The 24,251-nt window shown below is 43.1% G+C and overlaps 2 protein-coding genes across 2 annotated transcripts; one reads left to right on the forward strand and one right to left on the reverse strand.

Annotated features, from left to right (window-relative positions):
- The first annotated feature begins 819 nt into the window (after window positions 1-819).
- On the forward strand, window positions 820-2,346 carry LOC130253270 (inositol 1,4,5-trisphosphate receptor-interacting protein-like 1). Its single transcript, XM_056491741.1, has 2 exons — window positions 820-1,020; window positions 1,132-2,346. The coding sequence occupies exons 1-2, from the start codon at window positions 820-822 to the stop codon at window positions 2,344-2,346; spliced, it is 1,416 nt and encodes a 471-aa protein (XP_056347716.1).
- Window positions 2,347-10,100: 7,754 nt separating this feature from the next.
- Window positions 10,101-23,445, reverse strand: RGCC (regulator of cell cycle). Its single transcript, XM_056485384.1, has 5 exons — window positions 23,336-23,445; window positions 23,024-23,200; window positions 13,841-13,948; window positions 12,348-12,410; window positions 10,101-10,707 (listed from the first exon to the last, which is right to left on the reverse strand). The coding sequence occupies exons 1-5, from the start codon at window positions 23,370-23,372 to the stop codon at window positions 10,700-10,702; spliced, it is 393 nt and encodes a 130-aa protein (XP_056341359.1). The 5' UTR covers window positions 23,373-23,445; the 3' UTR covers window positions 10,101-10,699.
- Between the last annotated feature and the right edge of the window lie 806 nt (window positions 23,446-24,251).

The following is a 24,251-nucleotide window of genomic DNA, read 5'->3' on the forward strand; positions in this document are numbered from 1 at the left end:
GAAAAGTACCCACATCAAGCCCATTATTTAGAGCCAATGTAATTTTCCTAGAACTGGTAGGGATTTAGGTTGATCTGGCTTGCAGATGGGGAGAGGCTCTCACACGGGGTCAGGCACAGCAGCTCAGTGTCTTTAAAACAGGCAGTAGGTCTGAGCATGGCGCTGGCAGTGAGTCAGGTCAGCTCCTCATCCGGGCGGCTGAGGTTTCACAGCACAGAGTCAGCAACTTTCTCAGCTCCAGTTAAAGCACAGAGTGAGCTAAATATGACAAAACTGCCTGAAGCCAAGCCTCTAAAAGCTGAGAATACATAATTTGATGCTAAAGTAGGTCTTGATTTCTATTGAGCTGGCTCTCTGATGCACATTCCTGCATCGGCTGCTTCACATTGCATCAGGCAGGAGTGACCACTTGTTCACTGCTTGCACTGTAGCTTGCTTTCTGAAGCAGTGAGCCAACAAGCCAGGTGGATTCAAACTTGCCACGCAGAGGCTTGTGTCAGTGTTTGGGTGTTGTTTGGGCAAGCTTCCATTAAAAGCAGTTTATTTTGCCCAAAGCTTTAGCAAGGAAGTAAGTATGCCAAAAGGGCCAAGACACACATGGCCTGTCCATCAGCTTCTTCCCTCTGGATGAATGACATTAACGCTATAATCCATCCATCTGGCATACCTGAAAATGGTTCAGGATGCATCTCTGTCAGCCCTCCTTGGATGGCTGCAGATGAGGCTACCCAAGCCAGAGAGAATGAGGCTTTTAGAAGCACTTCATTCTCCCAGTTCTACCATCTCCCAAACCTCCCTTCACCTTCTGCTTGATGGAAGATGGCCTGGGGAGCCCTGCTTGTGTGGCAGCTCTGGGCTGTGACTGGAATTCTCGTCCTTCTCTTGGTGCTGTTGTTGGGACTCCACAGAATCAGACGTGATCCAAACAGCAGTGGCCACAAGGAGAGGTCCAGCAGCAACTTGGCGGAGGAGGAAGAAGGACACAACATGCTTGCAAAGAAAGAAATAGAAAGCGACAAGGCAAATGTGTAAGAGGACGACAAGGATGGAAATGAAAAAGGCAGCAATGTGGATGGAGAGGCAGAAAGCAACGTTGGCAGTGAAGTAAAAGAAAGCTCTGATAATCCAAAGGAAGAAGTAAACAACGATGAGACAGGGGAGGAAGTCAATGCTACTGGAAATGAAGAAGACAAACACCATGCAAACGAAGAAGACGGTGGCCACAATGTCAAAAGGCATCTTGGAAGCCTTTTAGAGGAGCGCATACAGTTGCCTGTTCTGGACCTGGACAAAGGTTGCTCCGTCATAATGGATCTGATGGACAAACTCATACCCATCTTTGGACAAGGCTTGTCCAAGAGCTTCTACCCGGTGCCACAACAAGCCATCGGAGTGGGCAGTGCCTTTGAAGGCTGGAGTCCCAGCGCACAGGACCTTGTGTACCATGTGCTGGTACCACTGAGTCCCCCTCCAGGACATGCCTTCCACCTGGAACTGGATGCTGCAGGTGTGCTCCAGAGGAACTGCTGTGTCCGTGTGGAGCTGCTGTGCACCTGCACGAGGGAGCAGCTGGGGGAGGACATGCTGTGCTTCCTCCACCACTCTGAGGAGGAGCTGAGAAGGAAACAGGACCCCAGCCTCCTGCACATCCTCTGCACTGGCACCTATCTGGATGTGGAGAAAACTGTCCACTGGTTCTATAGATCCGTGAGAGTAGCCTGGCTGCTTTTGCCTCAGTCGCGCCATTGGCATTTAATGTTGCAGCCCTCCAGCCGCTCCTGTAGATTTCAGCTAAGCAGAGACCAGGAAAGCTTCACAGCTGAGGTCATCTTTGGAGTGCAGCAAGGAGACTCAGATATCTTCGTGGGCAGCCAGTCTACAGAAGCAGGCATCCCAAGCACAACATGGCTGGAGACTTACGCCGTGGCAGAGGCAAAATTCTTCAGGCACATTTCCATGCAGGCCCCTCATGACAGCTGGCACTGCAAGTGCCTGCAGCTCCTCAGCCGCATCCTGGTGGGTGTAGGTTTCTCCAGCTATGCCCTGAAGACAGTGGTGATGCACCTCCTGAGCACCGTGCCCCTGACACAGTGGTGCAGGAAGGATTTCTGGCGGAGAATGAGGGACACCCTCAAGTACCTCCGCTGCTCCCTGGACACAAAACTGCTCAACCACTTTGTCATTGGCAACAAGAGGTTTCCTATGGAGATCAGTCTGCCCTCCGACTTCCGTGTGGCTGAAGCACCCAACCTCTTCCAGCACCTAGCCAGCAATCCAGATGCCCACATGAAGGCCATGCAGGAGTACGTTCATCTGCTGCATCAGCTCAAACAAATGCTGGTCTAAGCCCAAGAAAGAGACCCTCATGCACAGAGCTGTGCTTGTGGGGCCTCATTTACTGAATATATTAATACCTTCTAGTTAGTGAATTTACTGTATATATTAATATGCTCTAGTTCCCTTCAGACAGTTGAATTTGGGGTCAACCTTCTTTTGAGCCATTCAAGCTAACCCCCAAAACGACTGGATTCTGTACCAAACAACTTCAGCAAAACTCAGAAACCATTGCTGATACTTGCTTGTGTCTGCAAGGAGCTTGACACAGCAGAGGGTCACTGTAGGGCCCCAACACAACAGTGGTTTTGCTCCCTTTGGGGAAAACCCAGCATCTTGGGGTCTTTTCTTCACACAGCCAAGGTGACAGCGGCAAGGCCTCATGGGGCAGCAGAGAAACACTGACCTGGTTAACACACATGCACATACCACATTAACATATACTTTTTTTCTATTTCTAATCTGGTTTCATGAAATTCGATGGGGGCATCACACTAGGCTCTGTATACAGGCTAGCAGATCACTCACCACATGGACTGGGGTTGTCTGGAAATCTTACATCTTTTTTTCCATTAGGAACAAGAGACTGTTGTAATTCTGGCAACTGAGATGAGCTGAGGGCATCAGTTTCCATGCAAATCCCTATGATATCAGTCTGATTATGGGGGAAATAAAAGTTCAAAAAACACAGGAATTGGAGAAAAGCCAAAGAATATGAAAATGGGAGGCTGAGACCTTAACTGAGCAAAGCTGAGAGAAGTCATTTTTCCTGCCTTCTCCCTTTTGTGTGGTCAGTTTGCAACCACATATTGCTACTATGTAGTAGTGCTCCTTCTTGATAAAAAATCTACATTTGCAAGGCTGGCAGGTCTGTCATCCTGCCATCTGGTTCTCACAAAAGCCAAGAAAATTTATTTATCTTGAAAGTATTTACAACTTTGAAAAGATACAACAGAACTGGCCTGGCTTTAAGAAATGGTCTGTAAATTGTAGAGGAAACATCTGACATTATATCAGTGATTTAACAGTCACATACTGCAAATGCATTTATATGTACAGATATAAAGCAGGAATTGGTCTTTTGGGATCCCAGTTTCCAGTCTGTTAGCATGGTACTGTGTGCACAGACACCAGCTTGTGTAACTCTGCCTCTGAAAACTCTTCAGAGAACTCTGTTGTGTGCCAGAAACTGAGAAAGCAAATCATTACAGCCCTCAAAATCCTACCCTGCCTTTTTCCTGCTTCTGCAACTTCACCCCTACTACTGAGCTCTTCTTTTAAGGACCAATACCATCCTACCTCAGGCCAGGCTTTTATGTATATTGCATATCTGTGCACATCAAGCCCTCAAAGGAAGGGTTTTCCTCGAGGAACTGGCTCAGTCCAGAGTCTGTTTCCCATTTTGGACATCATCATCACCACACCAACTGCTCACCCCTGGATGGAAAGAGAAAAGAAGACCGAGAAATAAGAGCTGCCTGGAAATTTTTCCATCAAAGTCTAGACACGTCATTGTGGGGAAAAAGTCTGCAACAGAGGTGCTCTGCAAGTAAAAATTCCTGAATAAAAAAAGTATCTCAGAGAAGGTTCCCAGAAATGTTTGGGTGATTTTATTCTCCCTTCCCCTCATTTCATTAGGTGCTAATGATGGCATGTCACAGGAGAGCACAGAAGCTCGACTGTCTCACTCTATTTTGAATATCAGCCAATAATCAGAACCAATTTAAGCCACCTTTTTTTTTTACACCAGGCTTTTGTTACATGGGAGCCAAGAGACATTTCAAAACAGCTATGTTATTCAAAATACATAGGGAAGTCTGCCTCATTGGCTTGGTAATGTAAAATTTATTTTTAGTCAAAAAGAAGCCAGTTTTTTGAAAGGTGACTGGAAAAGCACAATTGGCAGAGGCTGAATGGCTTCTTCTTATTTAACCACTCAGTCATGAGGACTAGGGAAGAGTGGCAGATGGTCCAGCCATCACTGTGAGAAAGGCTTGTTTTAGTCTTAAATAGGAGTCCATAGACTCATGTGAGCCATTGTGGATGTGTCCTATTAAAGAAACACTAAAACGGATCTGACATTTTAAATATTTAAATGTTTTTCAATCCAGATTGCCCATTATCTGGGTGTTTGTTCTCTTCCCTCCATCCCTATTCCTGCTAGGGATAAATTAAGTAACACAAATACCAGGGCCCATCCTCTGAAGCTGAACCATTTAATCACTAAGTAAATTAAAATTAAAAACAAAACAGAACAAAACAAAACAACAAAAAAAAAAACCAAAAACAACAGATGTAAGATTCCAATAAACTGTGTTTTGGTGCTTGCTGCTGGTCTAGCACAGTCAAGGCATGTGCAAGGCTGCAGCTGAGCCAGGCAGGGCAGGGGGGGACAGGAGCAGAGTCACACCACAGCCACACTTGGCTGTCCCTTGGAAAAGGGATGTGATGAGGGAGCTGCTGCTCCTCAATGCACAACAAGGCACTGATGATGCTGGGGAAAGCTAGAGTCCATGAAACAGTCTAAATGCTTATACACTTTTCCTGTGGCCCCACAAATCAGGGGATAGGGCTAGCTGGGATGCAGAAATCCTGGGGAGATGAGCAGGGTCTCATTTAGCTCAGCTCTGGCTCTGGCTGTTGTCTTCCTCTGAGGTTACAGGCAAGAGGCTCACATCTCTCACAGTTATTTCTCAGAGGAGACCATGTGAATTTTGAGCCAAAAAAGAAGAACAAGGAGGAAAAGAAATCTGCAGCCTCCAACTGTCTCTTCTTTCCTTTTGCCTTCTGTGGATGGACCAGCTGGCAGACAGCCTATCATGCCCATCTTTTGGTCCCATTTTGGAAGACTGCTCTGTAATAAGGAGTTTTGTTGGATACAAAGAGATGTAGAGGGAAGAGAACTGCTCATGGGAAGCATTTTTTTGTTAAGAGGGACCTTCACAACTGGTGGAGGTGCATTTCAGCAATGCATTTCATCAGGGATCATGTGTTTCTTTATACCTTCATGGCCAGTGGAATTGGAAATAAACACATGGTCCCTGATTAAAGCATTACTGAAAACACTAAACAAGGATACTGATGGATTTCTGACAAGTTTCTCAAAACTCTGCAAGTTTCCTCTGCAATCATCTGGGCTGGAGTTACCTGTTAGCAAGCTCAGGAAAAACCCACAAAGTTGGATCTCCTTATTTCATTCAACAAGGGCTCAGGAGTGTCAGACACACTTGCTATGGCAAGATATTTCCTACAAGAATATTTAAAGATCAAGTGCTGTGAGCAAGAAGCTCTAATCCTACACTCAGCATTAATGCAGCCTTTGGATCCCCCATGGACACAGCCAGCCTCCTCTGGCCAAGCACCAAACTTTCACCTCTCCCTCCAAACTGGGGCTGCTGCAGGCTGGAGAGATCTGCCCTGAGCTTTATAGTGGAATTTATTTATTGTAGCTTGCCAAAGGACTTTGAGGCAGCTGATATATGGCTGCTAATGTAGTAGTAACTACTGTTGTATTAGCAGCACATTGTACCAGCTGTCAACAAAATAAATTATCTGGGATGCTATTTGGAGACTGAGAGCTGAGCTGTTCTGTTTGCCTCTAAGAAAAAAACATGTATTTTGTTTCACATCATAAACTCTACACATAAAAAAACATAAATCTACTGTACATAAATCAGTTTTCCAAGAGCCTAAAACTACTAAACTACACACAGCCTTGAGAACCATCTATGGAGCATCAGAGTCCACTGAAGTCACAGCTTGAAAGCACAAAATGTTTGTGGGTATAAGCTCTTAGCACCACCCTGTTGCCAAATCTCATGGGGGAAAGAGCATCAAGTCCCATCCACCCTCATGAATCACTCTGCTTCCCAGAGAGATGGAATAAAACCAGGGGACAGCACAATCATTCACTCATTTTTAACTGAGACACTAGGCTAAATGTCTCCTGAGGTGGTGTAAATAGTGCTCAGAAACTCCTACTTGGGTTGCACAAGAAAGCTGACACACTCCAAATTTGTAGACTTCATGGAGCTCAGCTACACACTGACACAGGCATAAATCCCAGCCCTCCTGCAAATTTCACCATGGACTTCACTGGATTCATTCAGTCCTCAGCCACTGAGCCACACATTATGGATAATTTACCTAGAAATGGTCTGCAGCTGAGATAACCACTGGCATAGTCCTAGAACGCTTTTTATTTAAAAAACAATAACAAAGGCTCTGATGCCTTGGGAAAATGGAGCCACAGGCCTCTAGTCTGTAGCTTTTAAAAGCTTAACTAATAAATATTTTAACCCTCCAAACACAGGTGTGAAAGAACAAAAGCAACCAAAGCACTGGGGTGCCTTTTTAAAGACTGGCCTATTTTAATCCCACAGCATTTGACTGATAGGTCTCTTAACCTCTAAGAAAGAAAAGAACCTTGAAAAGGTCTGGTTTACAAATTTGATTTACAGTTTAGAGTCTAAACTGATGAGATGTAGCAACCAGGATCATCTTACATTATTGCAAAGTTATCTAGAAAGCTAAAGCTGTTGGCCAGGCTGCAAAAAAAAAAACAAAAACAAAAACAAAAACAAAAACAAACCAAAAAAAAAAAAAAAAAAAAAAAAACCAAACAAAAAAAAAACAGTAATGTAGCAAGTAACATGGAAAAGAGGAGATTTCCCCATTGAGAATATGGATTTCATGCTGTCAGTATGCAGAACTGGATTGAGTTCAAGAGCTGCTGCAGTCACATTGCCTTTGCTTCCAAACTTTGCAACTTTGGAAGTTTCTCTCCAAGTCTAGCAGACGTCATGTCTAGCCCCTTCAGATAAATTAAATCTCCCATGATGGGCTCCAGTGGTGCAAACACCACTCCTTTAGGCAGCTGGGCACACCTGAGCCATCTGAGATGAGCTCCAGAGCAAACCCATGCAGGGTGGACCTTTCCCACTGGTGAATTCCTAATGTTTCCCAGCAGACAGAAAATTCCTGTGTCAGTTATCTTTGCAAGCACCCACTACCAAAAACAAGACTTTAATGAATCTGTGAAGCTCTGAACATGGATTCTCCTGCCCTCTTTGACCCTCCAGATTAGGCAGTGCTGCTGGAAATCAGTTCCATACTCAGCATGTACCAAAACGCCCAGAACAGTAACAAAGAAGGGGAGAAGGCAGCAGCACAAGGGCCATGAGTTGAGCCTTTCCCTTATAACCAAGTTCCATCACTGCCAGTGTAATGGTTTTCCTCCCTCATGAAAGCTCACCTGGCTGTCAGTGCATCAGTGGTGGCTACAGATGGACACAAACCCAGAAAAAACCCTGTGTCTGGTCTCTCTCCCTCATTAAGGTTGCTAAACATAATGTGTAACCTGGTATCAGCTTGTACCAAGGACACACAGAGTCAACAGCAAAGCCAAGATAAAATACATTAGCTCAAGCCTTGGATGAGGGGTTAAACTAATCCATTTAACCTTGAATTTGCAGTAGGTGAAGAGCACACATGAAAATAATTGTTTCACCTCACCGTCCACAGGTTAAGCTGTGGCAACACATCTGCTTAGTCTAAGCTGCTCATTTCCATTTCTGGGTGCATGGTCTTGGCACAACAGTGCTGAGGCTCTGAACTTGACTGAAGTCAAATTCAGCATTGTAGCATGAGAGGGAGGTCAAAACAAGGGCTGAAAATCCAGCCAGGCCCCGAAGGACAGTGCAGTCTGCAGCAATGTTCCTTTGGGATAAAGTATGACAGAACTTTTTCCAGCAATGCATTTTTCACTGCCATATGTAATCAGATGATGAACTTAAGTCATAAGCATCCTCCAGTGAAATGAATCTACATTAGTGCCTTCCTCCTGACACATTGAAAATTGAACATAAACTGGCAGGAATTCAGATAAACAGCTCCACAGAAGATACTCCCAGATTTGCAGCTGATGAGCTCCAGATCTGCTGTATTAGCAAGAAATCTCCACCTGTTCATGCACAAACAGGATTTAAAAAACCCAAACAGATGGTGACTTAATCCTCAGCTCCATCACCACTGACGTTAGACAAAATGAACGCCTTGCTAAAACCTTTGCTGAGAGGGGAAAAACTTTCAAAATTGGGTGTCTGTAAGGACAAAGTATTGCTATTCCAAAGTGCTGCACTAATGTGGTGATTCCAATCTATAAAGGGAGACATCTGACTTTAAATACTGATTATAGGCACAGAGTGTTCAACAGGATAAGCAAGAACTGAACATACAGAAGTGGAAAATTGATGCCTCAATCCAACCTGAGGATGGAGGAGCAAACAGCTGTCCATCTCCCACCACCTGGGGATCACCTGAAGTGGCCACCCCCCTTGTTCACATTATCAACTAGCATTAAAATATAGAAAAACAGGCAAAACTATTGATATTCCAGGTTTAAAAACATACCTCATGCTAAGGATGCTTCTTAAAATGGAAGCACGAGCTTGCCCCTGGTGTCCTGGTTCCCCTTCCCTCAGCTCCTGCTGAGAGCCAGGGTCTCTACATTTACCACAGTCCTATACCAGCCAAAGGAACCCCTTCACATCTGGGACTGGGAAGGAGGGGCAGCACCCCTCTCAAGTTCCACAGAGGAAACACAAAGGAATAATTGCCCCTGTATGTTTACAGCACAGTAGCAGTGAATTTTACACTGCTAATAATGAGGTTCTTGGGATGCAGGAGCCTCTGAGAAGATCCAGAGCAAGAGGGACATCACTGACTCAAACCAGAATCATACCTATTTCCTTCACAGATCTGAAAGTTCACCTACTGCAAGCATGAAACTTTGCCCTCCTAAATCACTTTACCCCCTTTCTATTCTAAGGAGCAATTTACCAACAGAATCTGCAGTAGGAAATGCTGAAAGGAATGTTCCCTCTTCAGGGAGCAACACTCCACCTCACACTGCTCCACTTTACATTGCCCTTCTGCCTGAAAGAAGGAAAAAACCCAAACAACCTCCAGACTCTTTCAGACTGATAAAAATGTACCCAATTCAGATGTTTTTGTTTCTTACTAATGAATAAAACTAGAGGCAAAAAATTATACCGTGTTTAACAAAATCCAAATATTTTGGTAAATTTTTAGGAAATCTAAAATCCAGGGAGAGGGATCTGCACCATCCTTACAGTGTGCCTATTAGGAAATATACAGAAGCTTTTCTCCAAGCTGCAGAAGGGAGTTCCAATCTGTCCTTTAAAGTCCCGGAAGCAGGTACCACAGGTACACACACTCAAAGATGACACATCAAGGGGACACAAGAACTGAACCATTCAAGCAAGTTCTCACAAGACAGCTTTGGTCAGCACTAGGCAGGAGCTGAAAGCAGCCCAGCCCCAGCTCCCTTGGTCTGACAGACTGGAGAGCAGAGCTCAGGCAGCAGAGCCAGGTGTAATGCCTGCAGCAGCTGGAGGAGAGCTCACATAATGATATTCCCAGAGCCTAATGCATATGGAAAGAATCAGGTTCCTTGTAAAAGCACAGGTTCACCTTCCCTCTTTCAGCACCACACTGATGGCCAGGAAGTCTTTCCGGGGTGGTTGACTGCTCCAGACCCAAGGGCCTGGTTTTAGAAATTTCCAGACACAAGTTTTCTCAGTGGTACAGGACCTCCATGCCTTTAAATCTGACCTTCCACATAGTGAGTGCTTCATGGCAAATGTCTGAGAGTTTAAAACCAGCTTTTACATAGAGTTTTAAATAGATGTTATTGTTCAGATGTCTAGTAAGTCAGTGTTATTTCATTTATATTAACACAAGTCTGAAGTAACAGTTTGACCAAATTTATTATTTTCCTGATTGTATTAATTTTACATAGTACAAAGTTCTCTTATTTAAGCAACCACATTAAACTAGCATAACAAATTTTGCCCAACAGGAAATAGAGCATTATCAAGATATTTTAAAGCATGTTGTTTTCAATAAGAGTTTAATTTGTACTTATATTTCAGAATTTCCATGTTCATAGGAAGCTTCTAGACATTTGGATTCCAGTTCAGAATTTATTTGCATACAAAAATATATTATAATGGAAAAAAGCATTAAAGTCTTTAACTATATAAAATTACAAATATATTTGCATGAAAGCAACTTTAAATTAAAATTCAAGCTATATTTTAAAGCAAAATACAGCTCTAACATTAAGTTCTTATTCCATCTGCTGCAAAATGAAAAAAAAAACAAAAAAAAAAAAACCCAAAACCAATGTTGCCAGTTAAATACTTGTAGGAGTTCACAAAGGTTATGTTCAGAGGGTGTCTTGGGGAGCAAAGTTATCAGACAAGGGCAGCAGTTCTCACTGACTGATGTCACATATCCTTCAGAGGACATTCACATGCAAGCACAGTGCTGAAAATTCATTTCACATACCTGAAAATACAGAACAAGAAAGATCATTAAGCTCTCTATTAAGTAAGATTGCATGTTGTTGACATAGACACTTGCCTATGCCCAGCTTGCAAGACTGCCTGACAAGCCAAATTATGTCTGTTTTTTAATTTAACATGAAAGCTGAAATGCTGGTGTGCAAAAAAGACAAGGCAAGCACTGTTTCAACAAGTGCATTAGGCTTGGAAAAGTATCTGCACAAAGTTCTGTGTAACCTCAAAGCATATACACAACTCCTCAAAAATGTGATGACAAACACCAGATGGAAGTTGGACTTCTTCCTCACTGTACAGTGATATTGTACAAATGGAACTCTGCTTAGATCACTGGAGATTTGTCTAGTTGGGATTTAGGAAAAAAAAAAAAAAAAACATACACACACAAAAAAGCACAAAGCCACTAGAGCAGGTGGCAGTTCCTGCCTTCACTTTTGATGTACTTGCAAAGGAAAAAATGAAACCTACACATTATAGGCAGACCCTTTAGAGTTGCAACATGGCTGTGCAAGATACAGCAACACAAATATTTATTGGTTTGGCTTTCATTGTCCTACACAAATTTTCAGAAACTTGGATTTTTTTAAAGAAGAGTGGTCAATTAAATTTCAGTAGTAATTGAGTTAGCTCAGCTTACATCCATGGCAGAAGACAGGAAACTAGAAAATGTATTTTAAGTATGAGAAGTGAAACCAGGATTGAAATACAAGTAAGACAGCAGGGAAGCAGGAAGCTCATAAGGGCAGCTGTCTTAAATTATGTCCACATCTTCAAGAAGTACAGGGAAGGGAAAATACCTAATGAATACTCAAAACTCTCAGTTCATAGCTTGAGAGGGCCTTGTTTATGTTACTATTTAGGTCTAGTCCTACAACCTGTTGGTTTGGGCTCTATAGCCCAGTTGCACACAGAAAACTCTCCAACCTGAAACACAATAGAAATGGTATTATGTCCACAACAGAAGAGGAAGAAGCAAAAGGAATAGGCAGAGTACATGGTTGGCAATAGGTGGCCAGTTTTTTGGTTGTTTTCCTTTAAAAATCATAATGAAGAATTCATTACTGTAGCTGAAAGATACAAGTTCTAGATAGCGGCAGAAAAAGTGATCCAAACTCCATTCCTGGTAAAGACAAGCACAAACAGGATTTTGACATTTAGTTTCAGTCAACAGATAGAAATATCTGCTCTGATTTCTTTCATAAAGCAAAGCCTAGAACAAAAAAAATTTTCCTTACCTAAGGATACTCCTCCAGTTACCCAGCTTTCTAATGAAGAAATAGGTCACCAGTTTTAAACAGAGTTTTGAGTATTTAAGAAACTGATGCTTATTAATGATCCACTGTCAAGGAGGGGTGAATTGCAGGTGACTCAGAGGTGAGACCAGGGATGCATGGAGTTCAGCCTTTGTCACACAGGCTAAACTGCATGCCTTGAACATTCAGGAAAAGTCTGAATTTAGCCTGGTTTACCTTCTTATCCAGATAATGATCCGCAGGACTAGCAAACCAAAAGGAAGCCATGTTATATAAACTATTCCTGTTTTTCCCTTCCCTCTCTCCCTATACATTGGCTTTCAACACTCTTTGTAACAAGTAAGAGGCAAACAACTAATAGAAATCTACTTACTTGCTAGTGTTCTGTCAAGATCAGCAATGAAGTCCTCTAGTTCTTTTGTGTCTCCAAGCTTTGCTGCAAAATAAGGGTCAATACAGTTTAGACATGATGTGTTTCTCTGGCTAGAAGAAACACACAAGCCTCCAAATAATTTTAGGAATACCAAACATGCTGTGGATTATCATCAGCAAAGCTCAGAGTTACTGCAATGTCCAAAAGCACTTAAACATGGGAGACTGAACCAAAATTCTAGCTTTTTTAGTTTTCAAATAGAAAACAACAGATAGATAGCAGCACAAAGCAATACTTTATGTAGTCTCCTTAAAAAGAAGGGGTTGCAGTGAAAAATGAGATACATATCAACCTGTCCATGTGTTTGCTACTGTGGCCACCTTTCATCTCTTCAGATGCTGCCTGCATGACCCTAATCAACCCTAATGAGCTCCAGTGCTACTCAAATCTCAGTCTTTTAAAATCATGTCAGTATCACAGGTTTGCTGTGCTGCCAGATCCTCTGATCATACACTATAAATTTGGAACCAAATATCCACCAAATTTTCCACTCCTGGAAACACCACTGGTTCCATTCAATCTAGTTTTACAGCAAGTTGCTTCCTTATCTCATTTCTGTAGTATTTTCCAAGCCAGTTCCACCTCCTTCTGTCTTCTCATCAGGAAGAACATCTTGTCCTCTAGTGTAATTCGTCACCAAATATTTCATGTCAGTTTAATTGAGCTCTTTTTTGCTACTTCATAGAAACTGTTACTCATTATTTCTCCCCTAACATCCCAGTAATTGAAAAGAAAGCATCTAGCTTGGTTTTTTTGTGGCTGGTGACTGTGGAAAAGATATGAAAGAGTGAAAGGCATGTGAATATGCACCTGAGGAGAGTAGTTACAACAAAAGCACCATGCAGTACCTATGTGTGAGTGTTCACTTATTGACATGTTTGCTCCAGGGTTAATCCAAGTTAACCTGAATGAATAACCTGAATGTCCTGGGAAGGCAGATCAGCTGCAAGACAGAAGCCTCTTTGAAAAAGCATAGCTTCAAAGGAGGAAGGAATTGCTAATATATGGCTTGTATAAGCACTGTGTAAGGTCTATATGGATCTGAGCAGTTGTGTTAACTGGCAGCACAAGGCTTCCCTCTTCCCCTGCATTCAGGCATTTTTACAGAGAAATGGGACACTAGCCGTTGCTTCAGTAAAGAAGTAACACAAGTTAAAAATTAATCCTTATCAGCCTGAAAACTAATTTTTTAGCTCAGTGTTTCAAAACCAAAAGAGTTGCCAGGCCACCTGCAAAGTGCAGATACAGAATGTGTGCTCAACAGTAATCCTGAGTTTTGCTGTCATTAAAAAAACCAACAAAAACCAGAAAAAACAACAACAAAACAACAAAAGAAAAAAAAAGTTCATGTAAGCATGTGAATCCTGGCTCCCAGCAAGAAGTCCATATAAGTGAAGATTAGGAAGAAATGCCAACAGTTAAAATTAAGATACCTTTACAAGGAGTTACTGAAGGGGACAGCAAGCTTGGAGTAGATGCAGTTGAAGAGTTGAGCTTTTCATCACTGAGACTGAAGCTATTTCTGTAGAGGGAATCTGCACCTGTAAAAAAAGCAACATTATAAAGTAAATTTGACAGCTTCTGCAAGTTTGCAATATAATTGAATGCAAAAATGCAGCCTTTTCTATACAGACTTCAAAGTCTGTAGAGCTCCAATTTAAAGTCTTCCAAACCAGAGAAGTGAATAAATAAACCCTTTATTGTGTGAAGACTGCTGCTCCCACTCCTACTGTTAAAAGGAAAGTGGATCTAGGCAAAATCCTTATGCCCACTAAGGAAAGTGTCAGCTTTCCCTGAAGTCAGCACCATTTGAAAAATTAAACAGAAATTAAAATTATTCCACATCAGCAAAATTGGACCTGGTAGGACCTGCCTAATTTATAGTATTCTGAGAAATTCTGTTACCTAAATTTTTCAAAAGTTACAAAAAAACCTGAATAGAGAGCTCCAGGACAAGGAGAGCCCCCGAGAATAAAGAACACATTTAGTATGGTCCTTTATCCCCAAAGCAAGCACACCCCTTTCTCCACTCTGCTGTTTTAGGTATGGCATTTTTAATTCTTTTATTCTGTGACCCTGTGGAGCTCATGAAGCAGTAGACTGGTACACAAGATATCTTGCAATCTTATTTTAGGTGATCTTTCAAAGGAAGCCTTATATGCCCTGAAAAGGAACAGAAAAGGACCCAATACCATTGTGATGTTGTTGTATGAGGCCATGAGTTCAAAAAGCATATTTACGTACAGGGCACCCCAAATATTAGTCCTGGCTTCACTGGAAGGAGGCATTGCCACCCTTCTAGAGACACTAAAACTGCTGGCCCTGCAGTTTCAAACCAGTGACCTGAGAACTGTAGTTCTACAAAAAGACACCACAGTGATACAAACACATCCATGGTCTCCATTTCCTTGGCACATTGCTAGGACATCAAGGTATCTCAGTGGATGGGGTGGTGACCACCACTGCCTGCCACTGAGGCCAGCACTTCTGCTCCCTGCAGCACACACAGCACTGTCCCTGGGAGGTTTGTCACACTTCCTTGGCTGCCTGTGCCATTTGCTGTGCCAGGAGAGGACTGCTTTAGCTGAATTAAGGGTGTCTGGATGAACTGGCCAAAGAGGGCAGGACCAGCCTGCCTCGGCAAGATCTGCACATCCACACCTCCACTGAATGTCTGGTGTCTCAGACAGCAGGCACTGAGACCATCCTCTTGCAGACTCCTCTGCCTCCAGTTCACTGTCTGTGGGAAGAATGTGTGTCCACACCCCACCTCCTCTAGCCTGCTGTCCTTTCCAGCACAAAAGCACCTTCCACAGAAGCATACAGGCACAGTGTCAAGTCAGAACTGATGACTGCACCTACAGTCTCTCAGATCCTTCCTCAGCCACAAAAGCCGATTTGTTTGATCTGTGCCAGCTTCCGAGCTCACCTCTGTTACAATGCACACTGAAAAGGCTTGGGGGAAAAGCTTCAGCCTGGAATACTTTCCTCTTTCCCATGCCTTTTGGCCCACCACTGTGCTGTATGTTTCAATTTCCTCTGCCATCATCTCAGATCCTGTTCTGGCAAACACTTGTGACCCACAGCACCACACAAACAGTGACGTGACCCACATCTGTCACCTGGGGCTATTGCCACCTGGGCAGCCACCACTTGGCATTTCTTGTTTACAGAGATGGGTATGCTTCTTCAAACTACCCTCTAACTGCAACTTCTTTACCTTCGCTCTTAAGAAGTGCTGTTCTCTCTAAACTTCAGCAGACCAAAACCAAGCCACTTGACACTCCAAATACGAGAAAGACTTTGTGAATACAATGCAGAAACTAGATCATTTTAGATAGAAAAAAAATGGGGGGAAAAAAGGATAAGTCCTTGTAAAAGTAGCTCCTAAAAACAGGGGGAAAATAGAAAAAAGCCCCAAAACTAAGGGTGAAAGAAACCTGGTAGTGCTCTGCAATGATGTCACCAGTGCTGTACTGCACCACTTGAACCCTGTACATTACCCAATACTTTCTCTCCGTTAGAGGTTTGGCAATTTTCCTCTGAAATCAGTTTACAGAACAATTGCCTACTAAGGCCACATTTTTTGCAGCCTAGATGAAAACCCCAGTGACTAAGAAACACAGAATGGAAAATTCTAGCTGTTCAGGATAAAACCCTTACCATCACCAAAAAGCCAAGTAACTTGTAATAGCTCACACAAACAGTGCTGTAGCCAAGACTGTAATTCACTGAAACATTGACAGAACAGACCAAAGCTAAAACACTTTTCAGGCCATTTATTTGAAAAAGGAGAAAAAGAATTTCCAAATTAATTCAAATTTTAAAGGTTTTACAGTTCATTGAATTAGTAAATATACAGAGAACTATGGTTATAAATCTGAGTATACTTTCAATGTGAAATCTCTGCTACTAATATCAAGATACCAAATGTAGCAAGGCTGGGTTGACATCAGAAAATATTATTTCATACAGGCTTCCACAAACCTTATGCTGGAAATATTTACAAATAGACAAAGAAAATATAACAAAATTGTTGCTTTAAATCTCAAGATGTTTTCCTACCACTTTCAAAAGGTGAAATGTTTTCACGTAAGTTATCTTGATGGGTTGTAATAGTTTCAGGAAAATATCAACATTTATCTTTCTCAAAGCAAAAATATACTTTATCTACTGACTGTGGCTTATTCATGCCACCAAGCATCAGAAATTCTAGTGATGTAAGGAGGAATGCATTGCCTCCACCAGCAAGGTCACCATAACTGCTGCAAACAATGTTCTGTTAAAAGATACTTGTGACATCCGCCACAGAAAAATATCCTCTTTGGCAAAGTGTGGCTGTGAGGCAGAAAGCTCTGGGAAAAGGACACTTCAGTCTTTGCTCTCTACCAGCTGCCAAAGCCTAGATTTGCTCATTCACCTCCAATAATGGCCCTTGGAAGAGTTCCAGTGCCAGACAAATGCTACATCCTCTGCAACCCAATAACCAGGGGCTGATGCCAGGGATCTCACTGCTGCTGTCCTTCCTCACCCAGCTCCTTCTCTCCCTCCACAAGTTTGCAATTCATTACTTACTATTCACTTTGTACATTGATTCTAGTCCCTGTGCTTATATATAAACTACGCCACTTCAGCTGTTAAAAAAAAAACAACAAACAAAAAAACCCCTCAAATTGCCTCTTAAAAATTACTTAAAATCTGAGAGTTTTGTCTGAGCTGATTAGCATCAGTCAAGCTACACTGCAAAATTAGGGGGTAGGAATAAATATGAGTGTATTTTACTTTGGCAAAGTAATCTGTAGTTAGTATAACTTTACTGTTCTAGCATATGGTTCAACCACAAAATAACCCATGGCAACACCATGTAAATATAAAAATGTCCCCATGAAATGAGCAATTGAAAGGCTCTCAGCAGTAATGAACTGAAGGAGAAAAAACCTCAAACTTTTCATTTTAAAAGAGACAACGGAAAAGTTCAGCTGTGTAGCTTCTTTAATATCATGTTCTAATACCATGGCTCAAGATACAATTTTGAAGAGTACAAGAGTTGGAAAAATTCTTACTGCAGTTTTCAGTGGGGAAGTTTTAGGGAGAAAAGTAAAATCACATCCCTAAAGCTTTCAGAGAGAAGCTTCACAAGTCCTCTCAAGCATCTACAAATCATTAATTCATTATAAAACAGTAACACAGCATTTAATGACTGGACTGCACAACTAGTTCCTAACAGAGCATAGCCTACTTGCTACAAAATCAGAAAAAAAAAGTCTGGAAATTGTAATATCACCAGTAGTAGTGAGAAATATTCATGATACAAAAAACCTGTTTCACAATGCATATGTTTCAGCCCCCAAGGACAGTGTTTATTTTTATCATCACACTTACACTTGGCTGCATTGTTTATTTTTGTGGGGATTTTGCCTAGCTAACAAACATCTGTTCCAACACTGACAAAAAAATGACACTTTTCTCTATTGACACATCTAAGCACCATTATTTAAAAGGATTTCAAATCACATAGCTACACAAAAGTAATCTTGGAAGCCTGAAATCCAGATGTACAAGCATGTTTTCTCATTATACACAGAGCTTACCTTCCCACTCCTCCCCATGCTTACGAGCTATGAGGCAGTTTCTAACTCCAGCCCTACCTTCACTAATCTTCCTTTCTAATGAGCAGAGCAATGGGTATGGTGAAGTGACAAAAACTGCATTTCTCAGCACACTGAAATACCTCTAGAGAAGGCTATGCACCTGAAATTTCCAATATTTCTTCCCCTTGAACATATCAGTAATGTAATAAAAATTGATTTCTCTGATCATTCCATAAAAGGGACTTTCTCCAGAAGAGTCTCAATCACTTTTTTCATTGTAAGCATTTTATTGTCCTGTTTGAGACAAACCATCGGAAGTGCACAGACACAAGCTCCTCCTTTTCATGTTACAGGACTGGCATTTGCTGCAGAGACCAAAGGCTCATCTACTGCACATCCTGTCTCACAGCAGATGCTGGTAGAAGAGTTTTAGAGTGGTGCAGCCACACATTGATAGCTGCAAGATGAGCTCTACCAAGTTCTCTCACTGCACACTCCAGTCTCTTTCCTGAGACAGCAGGGGCTTCAGCCCAAGCAGCCCTCAATGGCCCCATCCCTCCTGCTGGGATTTTATCAACTTATTTTTGAGTATGGGAACTTTTAATATCAATAATACCTTAAGGCAATAAATATCTTTTACTGTTTAGGGAAGAAATAACACCTCATTTCTTTGAAACACACTAATTTAATTTGATTTCCTCATACTGGTGAGGTAGCAGTCACTTTCCTAATGTCACTTAGGAGTCTCCAGAAGACTTTCTAGTCCCCACCCAAAAAAATCTTTTTTGCCTGACAGTCCCAGACTATTTAAGCATTTGGAAAATATTTTCCACCTTCAATCATTTCTGTTGCCTTTTTCTTTGCCTTCTTTATGGTCACATATTACAAGACTGACAATGTAAACAGGTTTTTCAGGGTGAGTGCAAACAATGCAGTACTAACAGATGCTTCACCTCTGGATAGGATAGACATTAGCATGAGCACATGGAGACATCCACAGCCACATCCCTGTAAACACAAGTGCTGGCACTGGCTTAACCCCTGCACCTACTTGATTTTAAAAATAAAAAAATTAAGAGTTCTAAATGCACTCAGGATTTCTTTCTTGTGCTTAAAAGCCGTGAGACATTGCCCAGAAACCATTTACTTACCCCTAAAAAAGAAATACAAAGAAACACCACTGGTTGTATTCAACAAGAGTTGAATTGATTAATTCATTTTGCAATGCTTTTAACAGAGAGGCAGGAAGCTGAACCTGCCTCAAGAAAACGTGGAACTAAAAGTGTCAAACATTTCTCAGAGCATGACAACAAATTATGATGTAGCTTCTCAGTGTTATTGTAACTTTGGCCCAAGAAACACTAAAGCACTTCCCTTCTCAACCTCTCATAAGTCCAGCTTCCCATTCATTATCCTAAGCCTAAACTTGGAAGATGTCCTGACACTGCCATGTACTGCACAGGCACTGTGCACTGACTGGGCACACATTTTACACAGGAAAGCCTGCACTTTTTTTGCAAGCTTATTCCAACACAAGGCAATAGATAGCATTAATTAGTTCATTAATACAGCTGCATCTACACTAGTGGCTTCTGCCAGCACAGCACTCTCTAGCACAAATCCTCCTTTATCACAGCCAAGACATGCTGTGAAAGCAAAGAGTTATAAAGTATTCCTCAGCTTGGAAGTTCCAGCACAATTAATAATCTAAAGAACAAACCTGCTGGGCTCCGATTCATTTGAATACATCAAGTTGAAACAGAACCGGTTCTCACTCCCAGTCCAGAATCTCTGGAATGCTGCAGTAACTCAGCAGCCATCATGATTTCAGCACTGAGCCAGTCAGCTGTGGTGGTTAATGTAATACTCCTGGGCCCAGATCATCACACACATCTGCATCTCTGTTACTGCAAGGTCTAGAGTCCATTGTGCTACGTTTGTTAGCCACAGCCAAGCCAGACCTCGTCCAAAGATCGATCGGTCAAATGACAGGACAAGATGTGGGAGAACAAAGTACTGCTGCACCCATTTTTCACACAGAGTCTTCAAAATCCTACTTTTTCCCAAGAGCCAGAAATGTGTAATATAAGAATTCAAAGTAGCTTTTTTGGAGCTACCTCCCTCAGGAGATTTTAAGGATAACAGAATATTTGCAGGATTAACTGCATTGACAGAGATCTTCTGTTAAATTTCTGTTAAATTAAAGGGGCTCATGGCAGAAACCTCAGGAGAGGAAAGACTTTCCTTACCCTCCTAAAAACACTATTGTTCAAGAATAGCCACTTGACATCTGTTAGCAGCTTCCCATGAAGCTAAATTTAAGGCTGATTCAGGGGCACTGAAGCAAAGAGTGGCAACAGTATAAAATGTTGCCTCCTACTGTTCCATCCTTGGTGGAAAGATATCACTGCAGGAGCAGCCAAAAGATACATATGCCTAACCTTCAGCCACACCACATCAGTTAGGAGGATTAGATTGAACAACAAACAACAGATAGCACCAAAACACAATAGCCTGAACTGTTCTACACACGATAAAGTGTCTTGGCACTGGATAACAAGATTTTGTAAAGATGTAAAGAATCTTCATGAACAAGTTGATCATTCAAAATACCCGAAGATAATTTGGTTTTAAAAGATTCCTGTTATCAGAACTTGCTCTTCCTGTGATAATGCTTAGGTTAAAATACCACTGCAGAATCAAGGGGTAACTGGGCTGAAAGAGTAAGGTCATTAATTCACTATACTGGCTAACACTAAATTAAGAAATCAAAGGGAAAATAAACTCAAGAAATACTTGAGTTTGAACTGAAAGAACCTGGGTAAGTAGGCAACTCCCTGCATTTATTCTTAAAATAGATGTAGGGAGTGTAGCTGGATTACATCAGACACTAGAGCCTGTTTCATAAAAGGAGCTCTTCATAAATCCACAATTCCTCTCCAATCCTACTCTAACTTCAAAATAAAAAGTTGACTGCACTGAATGACTCCTTTAGGAAGAAGTGTTGTTCCTGAGCCATGAGCAGAGCTGGCTGGTTTTTTTTACTTTCCCCTAAACATATCCTCAGACTCTGGTGCACCCTCCTGGTGCCTTACATGCCAGTGATTTCAGCTTCTCCAGAGCCACTTTTCACATGATGCATCACCAAGGAAGGAACTTGGGCATGGGACAAGATTATTTCCTCATACAAGATCTTTGAGGACTTTGTATAGAGCCATGAAACCCTGTCTCTATCCTACTACCCCACTACTGTCTTCAACCTAAATCCCTGTGGATTTGCCACAGAAATTGTTATTTCCCAGATCTTCCTGAAGATCTGTTTACCTCTTTTACATGAGCATGCTGTTTTCTCACCAGGCCTTCTGCCCTGCCAGAGAACACTGCCATCTTCTTCCAGAGATCCTTCTTGTCAATTCTAACAGAGCAATTCTAAGCAGTTTTCAAGATTTAAGTTTTTTGAACCACAGCAGATAGTCATCTGTAGTTACTTAGCATTTCTCCATACAAGAATAAGTTCTAGATACTGGATTGGGGTTTTTATCATTTTGTCAACAGTAGATTATTTTGCTCTGTCATTACAAGTGTCTCAATTGTGAGACACAAGAAGTGTATGTGAAAGGTTAACATATCACAATGATGAAGACTGCACAAGAAATAGTAACACTAGGGCTGCCAGTTTGACTGAGTAAAGACAGATTTCACCTTGCACACCCTCAACCATCTGAGAGAAAAACGTTCAGTCTAAATTGGGCACACAGCTCTAAATCCTCCTTGGAGGTAGAGAGATTCTTAGAAGGAGTTCTACACTTACTACATTATGAAAAAAAATTGCATTTTGATCTGTTTGCACAGAAAAAACCCAAAGACAGTGCTAGGGAAGGTCTTCAAGTTCAGCAGAGGTAAAACAATACTTTTGCTTGTCAACAAAATTAATTACATCCACGATGATGAAATAAAGGGCTCTAATAATCTGGAGAATCTATGCTATCATAGTTCAAGTACTGGAGAGATAGCACTAGTGGTTAAGCACTAAGTCAACAGAACTGCATCTTGAGTCCCTGAACTGATAAAAGGCAGAACAGATATTAAAGAGCAGTCTTATTATAAATAGCTGTAAAACAGGCAAGTTTCATCAAACTTCTCATACAGCTAGGAACTTAACAAAACAAACAAACAAACAAAAAAAAAAAAAAACCACCAAAAAAAGAAAAACAAAAACCCAACAAACAAACAAGCCAAACCAAACACAAAACCCAAATCAACAAAACTGGTTATAGTTTGCATGTAGAAGGACTTACTTCTGAGAAGCTAACCTACAGCTCTCAAAGAGAGCAGCAGTTTCCAGCCTCACTACCTGGAAGAGGAAGGATTCTTTCTCTCCCTGATTAGTAAAGCCAGTAAGAGGGGTTGAACTTTTTTCCAAGTTAACAAGGAAAAATTTAGTTCCGATTCTATATTTTCTTGCTCCAAGTAGCTTTCTACCCTGTCTGTTTCATGTTCTGCCATATACATCTAGTGTACTTGGGCACAAGGTATGCTAAAATCAGCACCTCTGAAACAGTGATAACACTGTCGTCCATTCCGGTGGATGGATGGCTGTCCGTTCTTCCTACGGGAAATCTGGCTGAGTTTCCACCTGTTGTGGAAAGCACGTTTTGGCTCACTCTGTCCAGGTGGTTCTGGTTACCGAGACACAGCAGACAGTCCCTGTGGAGCTCAGGGACGTCTTTCACTGCAGATACCGGGACGCCCCGGTGTCCGGCAGCCGGCTGCCAGCCGAACCTTGTCCCACAGACAGCTTCTTAGCTCTCCCCTCCGTTCAACACCAGCGAGCAAAACCAGCGGGGCCAGACTGTGCATCCCAGCGGTTCTAACCCAGAAGGTAAAGGAGAAGGCACCGCTCTTACAGCAACAGACAGGATCCCGATCCCGCTCCCGCATCCTGTCTCAAAGGGAACGATGTGCTGGTTCAACCCCCGCCCCCGGGACCGGCTCGGACAGACGGACGGACCGACGGACACTCACTGTCGGACTCGCTGAGGCCGCTGCCGTCGCTGACGCTGGCGCTGCTCCGCCGCTTCATGCGCTCCAGGTGCTCGCCGTAGAAGAAGCGGCGCCGGCCGGCGGGGCAGGAGAACTCCTCCAGCACCGCGTCGAACTCGCCCAGCGCCTCCGCCAGACCCTCGCCGTCCTCCCCTGGCGCTGCCGGGCGGCGGCAGCGGAGTCAGGACCGGACCGGACCGACCCTGACCCCGCCCGCCCCCGGCGGAGGGAAAGGGAGGGAAGAGAAGGGGAGAAGGAAAGGTCCCGCCCGCCCCCTCGTCCCGCCGCTCCCACCTTGCCCCGCCGGGCGCTGGGCTGGAGGAGACTTCATGGTGGCGGCGGGCGGAGATGCCCCAGCGCCGCTGCCGCTCCCGCCCCAGCCGAGCGCCGGGCACGCCGCGCTCTTATAGCGCGGGGCGGAGCGGGGCGGAGCGGGGCCGGCCCGGGCGGTGCAGGTGCGCCGGGCCCGTCCCAGCCCCGCAGGGCCGCCAGCAGCGGGGAATGTCACCGGCAGCGCTAAGCCAGCGTGTGCGGGGGAGGATACAGCGGGAGTCAGAGCCGGCTGTAGGGAGGGACTGTCACGGGAGCACAAGGCTGGGTCAGAGTACCCGGCCCCACGACTGCAGCTCGCCGGTGCCTTTGCATACAACAGCAGTGCTGCTCGGCCAGCCCCGGGATCCCTTTCCTTCCCCATCCCCATGGCATTGTGCTGGCATCTGCCTGTGGTTATTGCTCTGTACCTTGGTGGGCAGTGGGCACTGCCACAGGGGCAGATAGGCCAGCTAATTGCGGAGGATGAGCCGAGGAGAAGAGCAGGTGGCAGAGACATGCAGGGAATGCTCAGGCAGAGGGAGTCACGGCCAGGGTGTCAGGGTGTTCTTCAGCGGAGTGCTTTCCTTGTTCTCAGCAGGAAGATTCTAGCACTTGTCCTGAAGTCAGGTAACCCTGATGTTTATACATGCCACAGCTACGAAGTTCTGCTTTCATGTTTTTTTTTGTTTTAAATGTAAGCTCTCTGAGCAGCTAAAATACCAGTTCTGTTAAATACTCATTAGGGAAGACTCTGTCATATTTAGTTATGCCTGTAAGTATAACAGTAAGTACTGAAAACAAACATCAGGTGCTGTTCCATGAGAATGCGTCAGGAGTCAAGATTATGTTTGTGTCCTGATAAAAATATTTAGAATTAAAAGAGTCAGGGAGAGGTAAG

This window comes from Oenanthe melanoleuca, chromosome 1 (assembly GCF_029582105.1).
Source record: "Oenanthe melanoleuca isolate GR-GAL-2019-014 chromosome 1, OMel1.0, whole genome shotgun sequence".
In the NCBI taxonomy this organism is placed as follows: Eukaryota; Metazoa; Chordata; class Aves; order Passeriformes; family Muscicapidae; genus Oenanthe; species Oenanthe melanoleuca.

Coding starts and splice junctions, on each gene's coding strand:
- LOC130253270 (XM_056491741.1), top strand. CDS start 820: ATGGCCTGGGGAGCCCTGCTTGTGTGGCAGCTCTGGGCTGTGACTGGA. Junction 1,021..1,131: donor AAGAAATAGAAAGCGACAAG/GCAAATGTGTAA, acceptor GATAATCCAAAG/GAAGAAGTAAACAACGATGA.
- RGCC (XM_056485384.1), bottom strand. CDS start 23,372: ATGAAGTCTCCTCCAGCCCAGCGCCCGGCGGGGCAAG. Junction 23,201..23,335: donor CCAGCGCCCGGCGGGGCAAG/GTGGGAGCGGCG, acceptor GCCGCCCGGCAG/CGCCAGGGGAGGACGGCGAG. Junction 12,411..13,840: donor TTCAGTAACTCCTTGTAAAG/GTATCTTAATTT, acceptor CTTATTTTGCAG/CAAAGCTTGGAGACACAAAA.